The sequence below is a fragment of the Fukomys damarensis genome, unplaced genomic scaffold, assembly GCF_012274545.1.
Source record: "Fukomys damarensis isolate Sample0158 unplaced genomic scaffold, DMR_v1.0_HiC HiC_scaffold_1, whole genome shotgun sequence".
NCBI classification, from domain to species: Eukaryota; Metazoa; Chordata; class Mammalia; order Rodentia; family Bathyergidae; genus Fukomys; species Fukomys damarensis.
Window position 1 is genome coordinate 72,867,630 of NW_022900913.1, and position 16,857 is coordinate 72,884,486.

A 16,857-nucleotide genomic window follows, 5' to 3' on the forward strand; every position below is an offset into this window, starting at 1 on the left:
TCAGAAAGTATATAACAAGTAAACTGCCCAGGGGCTCTCAGCTGAGGAGGTGGAAGGGGCGTTCTTCTCCCTCCTCATCTTTAATGGTTTTACTTGTCCACATCTGATTGTTTTCTTTTCCAGCATAGACACAGACATACCACAGGCTCTGACAGAGGCACCTGCCAGTAGAAGCAAGACGCCCGTCTTCCCCCAGAGGGTGCCATTGCTCACTATGCTCCACTCTTACAGATGGAGCAAAGTTCTCTCCTGCAGAGACGAGGCCTGAAACCTTTCCTGCAAACACCTTCCCATCCCACCATCTACCAGGGGAATGTTTCCAGGTCAGCACGTAGATTCTACTCTTACATTAGTGCAAAAATGTGATGTAAAGACACCAAGGAGGAAGAGGGGAAAAACAGAGGCCTCAAGGAGCTGTGTCCTCAGTGAGGTGCCCCGGTCTGCATGCACAGCCTACTTGGCCGCTTAGGCATCACCCACCCAGCCTGTCCGCCACCCACTGCCCCATCCTTACCTGGGCATAACGGTGGGCCTGCCTGCTCACAGAGAAGGAATAGGTGCTGGGCAGGTGTAGGCGGATGGGCAGCACCGACACATTGAAGTGGAGGAGAAGGACGCCTAAGCCTGGGCCCTGGAAGGTAGAGTCGTTGACCAGCACATCCAGCTGCAGGGCTCGGCTCTCGGAGATGGGCAGGCTTTGGTTGAGAACCAGCTCTGTGGACAGGGACATGATGGTGACATCCAGGCTTGGGCCCCAGCCAGCACCTCCTCCCAGACATAGCCTGCACACACATGTGCATACAGGCAGATTCCAGACAACAGGTTGGAATCAGCCCTCAGTGAGAACCCACATTTCAGTGTTGACTACCTGGTTTAACTGCACACTCCAGGAACCTGCCTCAGTCAGGGCAGCTTTTGTGTGCACACGAGTGTGTGTGTAGGGTGTGGACAAGAGTACGAGGTGTAAACAGGTTGTGTGGAGTGTAGTGCATGTGGTATGTGAAATGTACATACAATGTGCATAAGAGTACACACGAGTAGTGTGTAATGTGTGGTATCTGAAACTTACACACAAGAGTTTACAAGGTCCAGTGTTGTGTGCATGGTGCACACAGGGTAAGATGTGTGCAGGGCGTACACACAAGAGTGGTGTGTGAATTGTGCGCACGTAGTGTGGTGTATGCAGTCACAGGCAGGCAGACAACCCCCCCTTACTGAAGTCATGCACTGTGGCTCGCACAGTGCCGCCACCCTCCGCCGCCACGCGGGTCTCGTTGGGAAAATGCTCCAGACGGAAGCGCTGCTGGGCCCAGGGATCCCGGGGCAGCAGTGTGCCAGTGTAGCGCCGCGCCAGCTCCGCCGAGGCCGGCACCACATCCGCGTCGAACACACGCAGAGTGGCCACCACCGTGCCCTGCGGGGCAGGGAAGGGCTGTCAGAGGGGAACCAAGCCGACTCCAACCCCGCCCCAGCTGTAGGCCACTAATCTTCAAGGAGGCCCAGCTCCACTCCAGCCCACCAGAATCCCCTTCCACCACAAGAGGTCCCCATCTCCACGCCCACCAAGTCCCGCGCCTCTCCAGCTCCCCAGAAAGCCTCCCCTTCCAAGCCGGGCAGATTCCTGCAGTGCCTGGAGGCCCAGCCCTTGGCCTGCTCCCTTCAGGTGACTTATAGACCCGAGGCAACTGCCTTCTGGTCTCTGTAACCGGTGCTCCCTTCCCCAGCCCTACGGGGTGCAGGAAAGGCCGGTTAAGGTCTCAGCGAACTCGCACCTCCTTCCGCCGGAAGGCCACCTCAGCGTTGGCCGTGTCGCCCGACCCCGACACCCTGGGTGCCGAGTCATCCTCGTCGTACACGGTGACTGGGAAGGGTTCCTGCACCTCGTCCTCAAGTGCGCCCGAGCGCACGGCGCAAGTGGCCACCAGGTCGAAGCGCTCCCGGCGCTCCCGGTCTAGCACGTGGCGCATGCTCACCTCCAGGCTGTCCGGGGCACATCGAAAGGGGCCACTATCACCATCACCTGGGGCGGGGACACAGCAGGTGACAGCCAGCCCTGCATTGGGCATCTCTAAATGAGAGCAGTGCCATGGCATTTACATCCCGGGGCAGCCTTTATTTCCATCGAAAAGCCTGAGAAGTAAAGCCTCAGCTCTAGTGTTCATTTGAGCCCTATTGCTTCTAAGCACTTTTCTGAAGGAAAGTTTTGCCCTCTACTTTACATAGCCTGGCTGTCGCCTCTCACTGCCTCATTTTCCCCTAGTAGATGCCAGGTGCCCTAACAGTGCCTGATGCTGAGATGCACTCTGCAGTGACTCAGCACGTGTGAGGGGACAGGCCCCCCCCATTCTGCAGCTTGCCCTCCAGCAGCAACCCAGGCAAGGGGACCCATTGAAGGTCCTGTCAGTGGGGTACCAACCACTTGTGAGTTATTCACACTGGAAATGCCTGTCTGTATGTTGACAAAAACCATACTAAACAAATTCACATATATTTTTTTAAAGCATCTGTCTGGAAGACATGCATCCTGCCTGGGCCATGTGCTGAGTGTGAGTGGCAGCTTTCCCTCCTCTGTGGAAATCTCCACTGACTCTGTACCATCCTGTTGAATACGGGCATGGTGTAGATTCACAGCAGTGTGGCCCCACATCGCCAGCTGAATGGCCTCCATGGGCAGTCAGCCACCTTCTCTTCTCATTCACCTGGGATCACCAGCCTGTTCCACACCAGCCTTGCCCAGGCCCAGCTTCCAGAGAGGCTAGCTGTCCCCCTTGTTGCTCAGGAGAATCCTTGGGATGCTCAACACCCACAGCCAGTCCAGGAGGAAATCAAATCTGCTGGCCCCCTGCTTCTCAGAGGCTTACTGGCTCTAGCCTCATGTAGACCTGTCTTCTGGCTCAAGGGTCTCTTGTAGCCTCTGTTTCCCTACTTTCACCTATACTTGCAAACCTACACCATGCCAATGCTGGAGTCTGGCTGCACCTTTTCAAGGCAAATCAGCTTTCCATGCCTTCCATGCCCCACAGGATGCATGGTGTGGCCTGGGGCCACACTGCTCCTCAGCCTTAGTCCTCCCTAGCAGCTGGGCCACATGAGCCCTACACTGTCACTTGCCCTATTTGTTTGCTCTGGGATCCCCACCCTACCCACCTGGCTGAATCAACATCACCACTACATCTATCCCATTCTTCCTTGTCCTTTTGGAAGCTACTGGCCCCGGAGATGGGAGGACACCAGCCTGTGACCTTCCCAGGCACCACCTCTACTTCAGAACAGAACATTGCCAGTATAGACCCTGCAGTGACCAGCTGCTCACCCTGCAGGAGCCTGTAGGCCACACTGATGTTGGGGCACAGGAAGTGCACGGGCAGCAGACGGAACTGGTGGAAGGTGCCAGGTGGCCTGTTCTCGCGGATGCGGAAGGACAGCCCATTCTCTGGGAAGCAGATCTCCCGGAGTGAAAGGGAGCTGCAGGCAGGGAAGGAGGCATTGATGAAGGAGAAGTACACTCGGGTGCACCCTGGCCAGTGGCACTCGCCCTCTCGCAGGGGTGGGGATGACAGGAAGACATGGAGGAAAATGGTCAGCAGGGGGAAACCGCCATCTGTGGGGAGAGAAGAGAGGAGTCAGGCCAGGCAAGGCCTCACCTGTCCAGTGGGCATGGGGCTGGCAGGGGTCCAGGGTTCATATCCAGCTCCTGGCTCCACTTCCCAGCTCCATGCAGGACCCTGTAGCTGCAGCACCTGGCCCACCACGACCACCTGCTGTCACCCAGTCCTGACCTCACAATGTCCCCACCTCCTGTGGTAGGTGGGCTTCTCTCCAGGGCCAGCTCCTATGCACACCCTGCCCTGGGACCCACCAAGGACAGACATCCCTGGCCCCTGGAGAGCACTTCCATGGCACTCCTACCAAGGCACAAAGTGGCAGGGAAGGCAGGGTCCAGCAGTATGGGGCTCTCTGGTGGACCTGGCTACTCCCCTGTCTGCCCACTCTGCTCCTCCCTAGCTTTTCCTGCTCCACCCCAGCTGTGGCCAGACATTCCCCATGCAAACCCCATGGCTCCTGTCCTGATGGGGCCTAGCAGTGTCCACACGCTGCTGGCGCAGGCCTCCCAGGAAATGCAGGCCCCATGGGGTGGAGGAAGGCCTGGCTACAACCAGGCACGCCTAGAACTGAGACCTGCCTCCAGCCATCTCCTCCAGGACCTGCTGGGTGCCCACCCCAGGACTCTCTCTGATGGGTGACCCCTGCTGGAGCCAGACTGGGGCTGGTGTGAGCTGGAGGCCACATCTGGGGCTCTGGACAGGTCTCCCAGGCTCCATTCCTTTGGGACACCTGGGCCAGGCCAAGCGTCTGCCTGTGGGAGGAAGGAGTTCTCTGTGACTGCTGCCACTCTAGTGAGCCCTGGGTAGAGCTGAGACAAGCCCTGGGGCTTTTCCAGCCCCCAGCATTCCTCTTACAACCTCTAAACCCCCACTTCCTAGAAAGGCCCCAGGTTCTGCTGCAGTGAGCACCCAAGCCTTTGCACAGCCCCACAAGTTCAGAAGCTTCAGGACTCCTGAGGACTACTGGACACAGATACCAGGCCCACTTTGCCTCCTGCCCCGACCTCCCCAATGGAAGCCTGGGGGCCACACAGCCTCTGCCTTAATAAGCCGTCCTTACTCCGCAGGCTGAGTTGCTCCCAGGAGTTGCGGTCCAGGCTTCGGTTGAGGTAGAGAAGACCAGTGTCCTCCACGTGGATCCAGTCATTCTTGTGCAGTGGCTTGTGGTAGACACCGTAGAGGTGCTGGCCCAGGTGGAAGCTGGGCACCTCCCCGGGTGCATCTTGTAGGGCGTGTACATAGAGTAGTGGTGTGCCCGCTGGCTGGTCCAAGTACAGCCGCTCCCAGTAGGCGTCCCTCGGGAAGTAGAGGCCCAGAGGGGCTGCAGAAGGCAGAATCACATGAGGAAGGTGGGGACAAGAAGCCATCCATTTAAAATTCTGGTCCTAACAGGATTCCTCACCTCTGGTCCAAAGAACAAGAACACAGGAGCATGTACGTAGCCAAGCAATGGCTGAAAATGCCTTTCATTACAACAATAGAGGAGAGAGAAGGCAGAAATAAGAAATGCAGCAGAATCACCATCAGGCACTCCAGTTTCCTGAGTACCTAAACCCTAGAGTTCATGCTGGCTTTGAGCAAAGGACCAGAGCTTGCAAGGCATGAGACACCACCAGATATGGAGGGCAGGCAGTGGAGAGCAGCAACAAAGACAGCACTGGGCAAGAGACTGATCGACTTTTACCCAAACCCACTGCTGCTCCAGGACCCAGAAGTTCCATGCTGCTCAGTGGAAATACACCCAGGTGACCTTGATCATACATAGCTGGATTATTCACAGCGGCCTCAATGTGCCTCTGGCTGGCAGGTGTACATCACAGAACCCCACACAGCAATGACGAAGGACATGCATGCTGAACACATAGGCAGGAGGTCACAAGTCATGGCTTCCACACTGAACCGAGGTGGGCAAGTGGATGGCTGCCTGGGGGGCAGGTAGCCTGGGAACAGCAGGAGGGCATCCTCAGGGTGCCAGGGTCCTGTCCCCACAGGGCAGGTCATGTGTAGAATCTACACATGAACACAGCACGGCTGAGACTTGTGTCTCCCACTTACATAGACGTTCCACCTGAAAAGCTAGAAAACCAATTTTAGGCTGAGGGCAGAGGTGCAAAGGTCCCAAGAAGCTGGGATGCTGGCCACACCGGGCTGTGCCCCCACAGAATTTACCACCTGTGCAGTGGCTGTGCATGCCCAAGTATTAAAACTAAAAAGCATTCTCAGGGCTGGGGATTTAGCTCAGTGGTGCCGCACCTGCCTTTCAGGTGCAAGGTCCTGAGTTTGATCCCTTGTACTGGGTGGGGTGGGAGGAGCATCCTCACATAGTGAGTGTGTGAGCCCAGCGCACTGCTGGAGGGACGTGAAGGGGTGATGCTTTGAGGAAGGCGGTGTGGCTCCTCACAACACCACACACAGAATTGCACATGACTCAGCTGTCACCAGCCCTGCATCCAGACCAGAAGAACTTGAAGCTGCCTACAGAGGACCCTGCACATGCATTCACAGCAATACTGCTCACCACAGCCAGAGAGAAGGCATCCACGTGTCCATCCACAAATAGCCAAACACAATAGAATACTAGTGAGCCCTCAGAAGGGAAAGGAAATCCTGCTGAGTGACACAAGCCAGTCTCAAAAGGGACCATCCCTGCACCTCACTTCCATGAGATCCTGGAAATAGTCACATAGAGACAGAGTTGGATGGTGGCTGGGGAATCACCACCTCATTTCTGTGGGCAGACAGTGGTAATGGTTGCACAACACCCACCATAGATGTTCTTTTTTTCTTGTTTTGGTTTTTTGAGACAGGGCTTTGCTATGTAGGTCAGGTTGGTGTCAAACTCACAGCAATCCTCCTGCCTCAGCCTCCTAAGTGGTGGGATTACAGGCATGTATCCCAGGCCGGGCAGCAATGTGGATGTTCTTGATGGTACTGAATCCACACAGTTGAAAATGGTTAAAATGGCCAATTTCATGTGAACTTCTGGATTAAAAATAGCAAGATGTTTTAAAAAGATGGGTAAATAGGCAAAAGTCATTTACAACCCATTTTAAAAACTTCAAATAATTCTGCAACGCACAAAGACAGTGACACACAAAGCAGCTACCAGACAACCCTATGCTTACTGGCAACTGATTGAACTTCTGATCTCCCCTGGTAGCCTGTCTGCTGGGAATCTGCAGAGGGTGCCCAGTCCCAGGGGTTGGGACAAAGTCCAGGGCCAAATGTGCTTGTCAGGCAGAGGATGGGTCCCCAGTGGGAGTGAGAGGGCACTGTGCATTATGGGTTATCCCTCAGGATGGGTGCAAGGACAGCTGGGCTGGGAAGCCAGGCTGGAGGCCCTGCTTTTTCAGCAACTGAGTAAGGCCCTGTTCCTAAATAAGGAAAAGGGCTGGGAGATGGGGCTGCATGCGTAGGCCTCTGGTTCAGTCTTGGGAAGAAAGAAAAAGGCCAGCTTAGAAGGGAGGAAGGGAGCCTATCTGTTCTGGTCATGCCCAGGGTGGGGAGGCTCTGGGCCAGGGTCATGCCTGGAGACCCTCAGGTCACTGTTGTCCTGCTCCGGCAATGGGGGCAGTGTGGGACCTGGGCAACCAAGGCTGAGCCTTGCCTTCCTGCTCTGCTCTCTGGGGGGCACCCAGGCATACAATGCAGGGTGCAGCTGAGGGAAGCCCAGAAAACACACCCTCGGGTATTACAGGAGAGACAGCCAAGACCCCACCACCCCACCCAGCCTCGCTAGAGACCCCATCAGGAGCCATCTCCTCCTGCTGGCCCAGCCCCCCTAGATGGCACCAAGCTGACCTCTGTGGGTCCAGCCATGGGAAGGAAGTCCTCTCCTGTCCTAGCTTCTGGTGGCTGCCCAGCGCACCCCGCCCACTGCCTGAGCCCCCAATATGGCTCTTACGTGCCTCGTGCCTTGAGGAGCAGGTGGCTCATGGGGCCCCACATGGGCAGGATGGGGTCTTCTGCTGCCTGGAGAGACCTTGTGACCAGAGTCTGATGTACTTAAGTTTCCCCCTAGGAGGCTCACAGCAGGCAACCCCTCCCGTAGTACTGACTCTTATTGGAAAAGGGGCCAAGGACAGGTGAGCACAGGGGTGCTGGTGCATCCTAGGCTGCAAACAGAGCCCATGCTAACAGGGCCTGCTGCCTGTCTGGAAATCCTGCCCAATTCTAGATTTGGGCCCACAATCAAAGCAGCCAACTGCAGCAGGGGAGCAGAATAAGCCACTGGCAAGTGGCACAGAAGGGCTGGTGGCCCCCGCAGAGCACTCGCCCACTCTGGGCCTCAGTTTCTTTAACTGAGGACCTCTGAGGACAGGAGCTCGCCTCTGTGTGCTGGACACACATTCCCAGCCCCCACACCTTGGCCTGCCATGCAGGAATGTGGGCAGAGTAGGTGCTGTACCATAGGATATCTGGGCCCTCACACAGCCCCCAAAGCCCTATGGAACCCAGCCTCCAACACCTGCACCCAACTTCTCCCAGACAAATCTGCACCCAGCCCTTTCTCCTGCCCATTTTGGGGTCTAGCACAACCCTACACCACCTGCCACCTGTACCCCTGGTCCAGCCCACAGATAGCCCCAGCCCCAGGTGCTCAGACCATGCCTGCCAATCACTGAGCCAACCTCCATTGGAAAGACCTTTCACAGGCAGTATGTGGAACACATACACAGGTTGTGCAGGACACAGGTAGAAGGGGACACAGAAGGCCCATAACCTAATACCCCCCCACCTGCCCTAGCCTGACGAGACTGCTCTGTATTCCACATTGCCCAGGTGTTAGTTTACTGGCATCTGGGTGCAGATGGACACAGTTGAGGCCTTTCCCTTTGCATACACAAAAGGCACATATACACGCACCTTGCCACACACCCTCTGCCCACGTGTGCTTGTGTGTGGGCACAGGCCAGAGCCCAAGATCACTCTCTGCAGGCAGCACCATACTTGCCTGCAGCTGGTGGGATACAGGTGTGGGGACACCCAGCACACCCCACCCCAGCGATGTGCCCAAAGTATGCTGTGAGCTAAACCCTAGCTATCTACTTGACTGGCTTGGGAGCCACCCCCAGGATTAGCAAAGCCACTTCTGAGTGTGTCTGGTGTGTCACATGGGTGTGGCCTTGGGTCTCGTCCTTTTTTGCTCTCTAGTGCTGTCCCTGCTCTGATTCCCTGATGCCATGAACTAGGCAACATTGCCCTACCACACCCTTCCACTATGATATTGGAGCTGGCTGACGGTGGACTGAGTGCCCCGAAATTGTGAGCCAAACCACACCTCTTTTCCTTTAAGTTGTGGTGTTGGGTTTTGTCTCCTAGCACAGGAAAGTGACCACCACACACAGTTCCTTGGTGCCTGTGTGACTCCTGCCTGAGCCCAGCCATCAGCTGCCCATGACCCCAAGAAGGATCTGCTGTGTCAGCTGCAGTCCCAGCTACCCAAGCCTCAAGCTCTCCAGAGTTTTGACCCTGTAGGGCATGGTGCCCCTTCTCAGTACTCTGCCCCAGCCCTTACACACCCGCAGTTGCTGTCTCCTGGGGCCAAGAGTTCCTGGGAATGAACACTTGCCACCCATGACACGGTGCTGCCCACTGGCTCAGCACGGACCCACAGTGAACCCACACTGGGCACCCAGGTTCTGCTGCCATTCCAGCCTGGCTGCTGGTCACTCAAAAGACCACACACCCAGCTCCTGGTCAGCCCCTGGGGCAGGCACCTGTGGGGTGAGGGGCAGCCTCCATCCCTGACAGGCCCAGCGCTAGGGGGCATGAAAATGTTCAAGGCGGAGTTTATTTTAAAATCCAAAGGAGGAAAGAAATATGAGGAGGGCTGTAATCGGACAAAAAGCCTGGGTTGTTTGTCTTATATCAACATAGTGATGGGACGATTTTATTTTATTGCAAATGGTCTTACTGTACTGCCCAGGCTGGCATCGAACTCCAGACTCAAGTGATTTTCCTGCTTCAGCTTTCCAAGGGCTAGGATTACACAGAGCCTGCAGCTATAGGGAAGGCAGGGGTTCCAGGGGTTGTGGAGAAGTTGGCTGAGGCCCAGACTGGATGCCTCTTCCCATGCCTCTCGCCCCTGGAGCCCGGCAGCAGCCATGGGCACTGCCTTTCCATTGATAGTCCTGCCCAGTGTGCTGGTCTGCTCCCTTGACTGCCAGTGAGCTGCAGGCTCAGTGGCTGCCTGGCCTTGCATCTACCTGGGGCCACCCATACACATCCCCATGTCCCCAGTGCTTACTTCCAACCACTGGTCCAGGGCCCAGGTACACAGCTTCCTGTCCTCTCTGCCTGCCCAGAGCCACCTACTGCCTGGCCGGCCCTTGCTCCAGTCCCACCTCCACCCAGGCCCAGCCCGATGCTCCTGTTTGATGACCATAGAGGACAAGGTCAGCATCTGGCACAGTCTCCTCGTCCTTGTTACCAGTCTTGGGGACGAGGCCAGGGACTGTACAGGCCCCAAGTGTGGGCATCCACAAAATTCCCAGACAACATGTGGTGGGAGCACCAGGCAGGGAGGCCCAGCTCTGGCTCTCATCGATGCCCCAGGACCCTGGGAGTGGTGTCCATCCCTGTGCTGCCTGCCTTGCAGTGGGGCAGGGGCACTGCCAGGGCCATGGGCCCATGCTCTCTGCCTGTGTCCCCCTCTGCAACCATGGAGACGGAGTCACCCGCACAAGATGGTGGGAGCCAGACCAGGTTAGTGACACGAAGCTCTCCTGACAGAGGCTGGCATCCACTGCCATCCCGATGTGCTCATCCCACCATTTCCCTGCCCCATCCTTGCCATCCACACAGTCCCACGACCTCTGCCCCCACCACCATCACCCCGGCTCCATGATGTTGGTTCCCTCCCTGTGACCTCCACCCTGTGCCCATCACTGCCATCACCACGGTCCGCATCTCACCACCTCGTCTATGGCCAGTATCTCCAGGGGCACCAGCTCCCACACACAAGTCGAAGCAAGTGGCTGTCCTGACAGGCACCAAGTGACAAGGCTCCCTGAATAGGCCCTGGGATCTCCATGCCGCTGTCCCCAGAGCAGGGCTCCTGCCTAAAGTCCTGTTGCCCATCGGCTGGGGTTTCAGGGCGCTGCCAATGTGTCCCCATCAACTGCTGCAGGGTAGATGAGTGCTGTCCCTGCCCTCCCCGTGCCCTGTACTGTATGAGCTTTTCCTCCACACCACTATACCTATCAGCGCTGAGACACAGGCTGGCACTTGCCTCACACCCAGGTAGGGTCCTGACTTTACACCAGCCCAGAGCCTCTGCTGAGGTCAGAGCAACAGAGCCCAGGGAGCCAGCACCTGAGGGCGTGCTTGGCATGGCCCAGGCCTGCTTCCAGGGGCCCCAGGTTGCACCTATGAGCACTGTGCCACCACCCACACCCACCCAGAACAGCTGCTGTGCCCTGCAGGGAAGATGGACGCGTGCCCACGTGTGACTCTCAGCTGCTGCTGACCTCATTCTGGCTGCTGCAGCCCTTCCGGCTTCTGTGAGAGGGAACCGCCAATTAGGTGGCAATTAACTCCTTCCGAGGGCAGGGCCTGCTGGAAAAGGACTAGCCACCCACATGACCACCAGTGATGGTGTGCAAGTCACCAGACGCCTGGCCCTGTGACCCCAGCGACAGCACTATGCACCGGCCTGGAGTCCTCCATGTGCCCAGCAGGCCCTGCTGACTTATGGCCCTGCTCACACACCCCAGAAATGATGGTAGTGATGGGCAAGGGTGGAGGTGGAGCTTATAGGGAAGGGACAGTGATGACGGTAGTGTAGGGGTAGGAGGTGATCACAGGGATGGATGGGTGGTGGTGATGGGGACGGCACAGGTGTAGGGAAGCCAGGGCTTCCCAGAGATCAGCCCCAGCTCGGAGGACCCACATATGAGCAGAAAGACACTGGGAACGTCACTGGCATCGGCCTGATCAGTAAAGAGAAGCCAAGCCTGCTCCAGGGGTTGTGAAATCCCAGGCTGTGGCTCTGCATCCTTATCAGGACTCCACAGGTGACCACTGAGCCTCCTTCTAGCCTCAGTTTCTCTATCTGCAGAATAAGAGCACCACACCGGAGGTGAGGCCATCCCTGAGCCCCTCTGAGCCCACAGGACTCACAGAATAAATCCGGGGCCAGAGGCAGGACATGGGCACGACTGGCCCCCGAGGCTCGAGGGGCTGGGGAGAACACAGTGTTCTGAGACCCAAAGGAGGGACTCAGCACAATACCAGGAGCAGAGACAGGGTGGGCAGCTTGGCCATGTCTGCCTGCCTGTGTCTGCTGGGTGCTGTGAATGGGACAGGACCCATCCCAGAGGCCACTGGGCACAAAGCTTCTGCCTAGGGGGTGTTCACCATCCCAAGACCCACCTGAAATTAGATCTGCTGGGGCCCACAAAAGTCTCTACCCCTGTGCCAACCTCCAGAGTAGGGGGACAGGGGGTGGCCACTCTGCACACAGTGCCATTCCTGGTGTGGCTCTGGCCTATAGCGTGACATCACAGCTGAGATGGTGGCAATCGGCTTACAGTAGATCCAGGGGTTATTTTTAGTCTGAACAGAGGCTGTGTGTCCTCGGGGCAGGAGCAGCTGCTTCCCAGCTCTAGCCCCTCTTCAGTCTTTGGTGTTGTGGTGATGCACTGCCCACACATGGACACCGTTCTGCCTGAAGGACTCAGAAGCTAGGGCACCAATTAACTGGGAAGGCGCCAGGTGGGACAGCATCTCAGCCTCATACTAGACAGGACAGGACCCCACAAGTCAGGACAGGCCACTCTCCAGGTCAGACAGTGGCAGGGGACCTGAGGTTCTTCCCTGCACACCTAGACAACAAGCAGAATAGGACCCCCCACCTCAAGAAGACCCCCATAAACTCCGCAAGATCCCATGTTTAAACAATTAGTCTTGCTGAAGATGTGGGTACATTGTAACCTTCATGCCTGTTCCTCCAAAACAACACAGGAAAGATCTAGCAATTATATATACCTCAGAGACCTGAAAACAGTTGCAAACAGCCTTGTACACAAATGTTATAGCAACATTGTTTATGGCCAAGTGGTGGAAAACATCCTCATGTCTCTGAAGACTGCTACCCTGGGCAGTAAATCCTCAGACCCAGTACTACTCACACTTGAAAAGGAGTCACACCCTGGCACTACTACAAAGTGGAGGAAAACATTGCACCCAAGCAGAGAAGCCAGACCATTGTGGAATTAGATGAGGATCCCAACAGGCAAACCCAGGGCAGGGGGATGAGTTGGAACCACAGAGAGGGGATGCTGTTAGGTGAATATAAAAACCTGTAATGAATTGTTATAAAAGTCCCTGCTGCTGTGCTGACCAGAACTCTGGCAGAGGTGGGCAGAGATGCCTGGGATGTCCAGTGAGCAAGCACAGCGCACCTCTGCACACCCACGTCCTGCCAACGTCCCTGTGTCCTGTGCCCCTATGCCCATCCTATGTGCCCCACTCAGCCCACCTCAGGTCTTGGCATCAACTTTCACCTCTTCCCCAGCACTTCCCAGGTCATTACTAATTTCATTTTTTTCTTTCCCTTTATGAAACTCAAAGTGAGAATTTCTGGAATCACAGAGGCACATAAGGAAGGACTGGTTTCTTCTTTAAGAGCACTGGGGATGGAACATGGCCTTGAACCCATCAGGCAGGTGCACTACCATGGAGGTACATCCCAGCCCTTTTCCACTTTTATTCTGAGACAGGATCCTACTACTTCACCTGGGCTGTTCTCTAACCTGGGTTCCTCCTGCCTCAGCCTCCTGAGGTAGAGGTTGAATACTGTCTAGACTCCGCTACCTCCTACTCTGGGGTCACACCACCCCCAGACACATACCTGGGCTCTGCAGATCTGATATTAGCTTCCATGTCCCCACCTGCACAAACCCCAGCCCTGTGGGTCTCCCTGGCATTGCATGGAAAGCCTGCAGGTGGCCCTAGGTGGTACACACCTGTCCAGGGACACAGGTGACCTGTTTGCAGTACCTGGACTGATCCATTTTGGAGCTACCCACACAGTAGTGTTTGCTCAGGGCCAGTCACCTGCTCTCCTCAGGACCCCAGGTGGTGTAAGATCCCTGATCACCACCCAGTGTCACCTGACACACCAGGCAGCAAGGGCACTGGCTCTGGCTGGGAGGGGCTCTTGAGATAACAGCACCCCTGTCTTGCTGCCTGGCTTACCTAGGGTCCCCATGATAGCTCAGCCTCAGGGGGTTAGGGTTCAGAAGCCTGGCACAGCAGGTGGGGAGTGTAGGAAGGAGGGCTGCACACCTGTGTGGGCCAGGTTGGGGGTCTGGGCAGGAGGGAGAGGTGAGCCTGGCCTCAATACCCAGCCTGTCACTTCTTTCTCCACCCCAAGGGCTCAGTGCCCAGGGCAGCAGAACCAGGTCAGTCCCCAGACTCCACACTCTCGGATCCAAGCACCCCCAGCCCATAGCAGCAGCCAGATGCTTCCTGCCAGGTGCTCCCTGCCTGGCTCCCGGCACCAACTCCCAACCAGACCCCACCTGTGGCCTGTGCACCCTATCTAAATCACACACACACATCCCACACGTCAGACCCCACCTGTGGCCTGTGCACCCTATCTAAATCACACACACACATCCCACACAGGTGATGGGTCACCTGCTGGGTGAGCACACCTTTCCTGGGTATTTGTGGCAGACCCACCCCTCACACAGATGAACACCTGGAAAAGAGGGAAGGAGGTGAGGAGTGCAGGCTGAAGGATGCAAAGGAGGCTGAGTGGGCACCAGCCTGGCAGGATGTGTCACAGCCCTGCCTCAGGACCACCTGCTCCCACAGTGTCCACATGGCTGCAGGTAGGAGGGAAGGAAGTCACTGCCTGTCCTCTTCTTCCCTTCTGGAGTTCTAGTCAGATGTCTGGTGCCTGGCAGTCGCTGGCACAAGGCAGCATGGATACCCTCTCTTGCCATGCTCTGCACACAAGTGTCCATCCCAACATCTGCTAAAGAGCCATCCACAGAGACCCAGGGGCTCCCACCTGGGTGATGGCCCAGTGTTGTGGGTTCTTGCAGACCTGGGCAGATCTTGGCCTGAAGGTGGTCAGGCTCTGGGCCATGTCCCGCTCTGAAGCCCTCCTTGGCCCTGAAGCCCACAGACTCATGGAGCCTCAGTCTCTGGGCTATGAGGGCAAAAATGAGACCAAGGCCTTCACAGAGCTGCCTGGAAGATTGAGGGACCAAGGCCACTTGCTGTGAGCCTGAGGGTGGCATAGTTGTATCCATATCCTGTCTAAGACAGGGGACGAAGGGTTCTTTGTCAGGCTGCAGAGGGAGGAGGCTCCTGGGGAGGCACAGCTTCCAGTTCCACCCCTCAGGACCCCAGATCTGTTTCCAACATACACCATAATTTTTAATTACTTTTCTCCTCCCTTGACTAAGAGGCCATTAGTGCCCCATTAGGTGAAAGCATCCCGTTTTCTTCCCACCACTGAGGAAATAGTGATTTACTTAGACTGGCCCTAAAGCAATTCTGCAGAATAAAGGCAATTTAGCAATGGGGCCCCTAAGCATCAGCTCAGCTGCCCAGTGATGCTGTGTGTAGGCCCTGCTCAGGGGAGGGGGAAGGCACAAGCAGGATCCTGCCTGTGTGTGTGTGTGTGTGTGTGTGTGTGTGTGTGTGTATGTGTGTGTGTGTGTGTGTATGTGTGGTAGGGAGTGAGGAGCTCCGTGATCCCCTGGCCCATTCTGAAGGGGAGCTATGCCTAAGCACACCTTACTCTCTGGGCGAAGTCCCATGGTTACAGGCCACGAGGGGCTGGGGCAATGCCCAAGGATATGGGGGCAGGGCAGGGTGTGGGGGTTGGGGTGGGCAGAGGGGCCAGGCCCTTGGGTAGGGGTTATGGGTGGACAGGGAGTCTACGGCCTCAAAAGCATATCCTTCTGAGGAAGGGGAAGGACCCAAGTCCCACTGTGCCGGGCACAAGTGTGTGTGCGTGTGAGCTGAGGGAGACCCTCCCCTGCGGAGACTAGCTGTGCCCCAGCAACAGAGGCCATAGGAGCACTACCTCCGCCAGAGGGCGCTGGAGGCCCAGCTGCTCCGTCCTAGTACTCGTACCCTGGGAGCCCTGTCCTGGCTCAGCCAAACTCCTACCCTGGTAGAGCCCCATGGCCCCTCAAGGCCCTGTTATCCCCTCCTGGGGTCATCACTCCTCTGATCGAGTCTTCTTAGTTCTCCCAGGGAAAGGCGCCCACGTTTCCTGGACCGGGAGACTGTCTTCGGCAGAAGTCTGTGGTGAGGGGTCTCCACGGAAAGCAACCTTCATTTCTGCAAGTGTGCTGCAAGCCCCCAGCCTAGCACTTAGCCTTAAGGAGCACGGAAGCTGGGGTGCGGAGATGCCTGCAAGGCCCCTGGGTCACACTGGCCATAGGCCCACAGCGATCAGGCTGGACAGAGTCACAGGTGGGGACTTCTGCTGGCTTCTGCCCTGTGCCCAGCCTGCTGCCTGACGGCTTGGACATCCTGCGACTGAAACCCAAACCCAAGAGTCCCCATTCCATCTCACAGGGGAGAACCGCCTGTGCCTCTGCGCTGCGCCTCTCGGGCTCCCTCCCTGCCAGGTAGTGGGCAGCACAGGGCGGGCAGGAGCTGTGGTGTTTCCCTCACTGGGTGCGGAGCAACGCTCTTTTGTGAGAAGCAGGAGAAAGGAATCTTCCCGTCTCCCAAAAACTCTGTGTGTCCTGTCCGCCTGGGTCTGGGGCTCAGGTTAGAACCCGGCCGATGCCAGGCAGGGTCATCCTACAGTGCTGGGAGTGCCGCCTGGCGCCCGGCTGAACCGCATCTTATAACGGATCCGCGCGGGACACGACAGCCTGCACCTTCCCCTGTTCGTGCGGGTCCGGAGCCCTGGGCCACCCAAGGGTACAGGCTGCGGGCGGGGCTCCGTCCAAGCGTCCCAGGAACCACAACTGTTGGACCAAGACCAGGCAGCAAAGCCACCTCGTTGAGGAGGAGACCTAAGCCGCGGGAAAGCAGGGCTGTGGGGGTCCATCAGAGCCACTCACAACGCAGGCTAATGCGCGAGGGCTGCGCGCCCCTAGCTGTCCACGAGCCCCCCTAGTTCGCGCGCCCCACCTGCGACCCGCACCCGGCGCCCCAGGACTCACCTTCGCCGAGCAGTGGCAGCAGCAGCAAAAAGAGCCGCAGCCCCACGGCGCTGGACATCGCCTTTGCCATCGCCTCGGGGACGAGGGTCGGGAGCGGCGCT

The 16,857-nt window shown here is 57.1% G+C and overlaps 1 protein-coding gene across 1 annotated transcript in view; it reads right to left on the minus strand.

The window, feature by feature from the left end:
* Nucleotides 1-16,851, minus strand: part of Ret (ret proto-oncogene) — a 30,110-nt gene extending 13,259 nt beyond the window's left edge. Inside the window, exons 1-6 of the mRNA XM_010622457.3 lie at nt 16,757-16,851; nt 4,666-4,926; nt 3,314-3,601; nt 1,773-2,020; nt 1,216-1,414; nt 515-714 (exon numbers count right to left, since the gene is read on the minus strand). Of these exons, the coding sequence (XP_010620759.1) occupies nt 515-714; nt 1,216-1,414; nt 1,773-2,020; nt 3,314-3,601; nt 4,666-4,926; nt 16,757-16,826 (1,266 nt within the window). The 5' untranslated portion in view covers nt 16,827-16,851. The remainder of the gene's footprint in view (nt 1-514; nt 715-1,215; nt 1,415-1,772; nt 2,021-3,313; nt 3,602-4,665; nt 4,927-16,756) is intronic.
* Between the last annotated feature and the right edge of the window lie 6 nt (nt 16,852-16,857).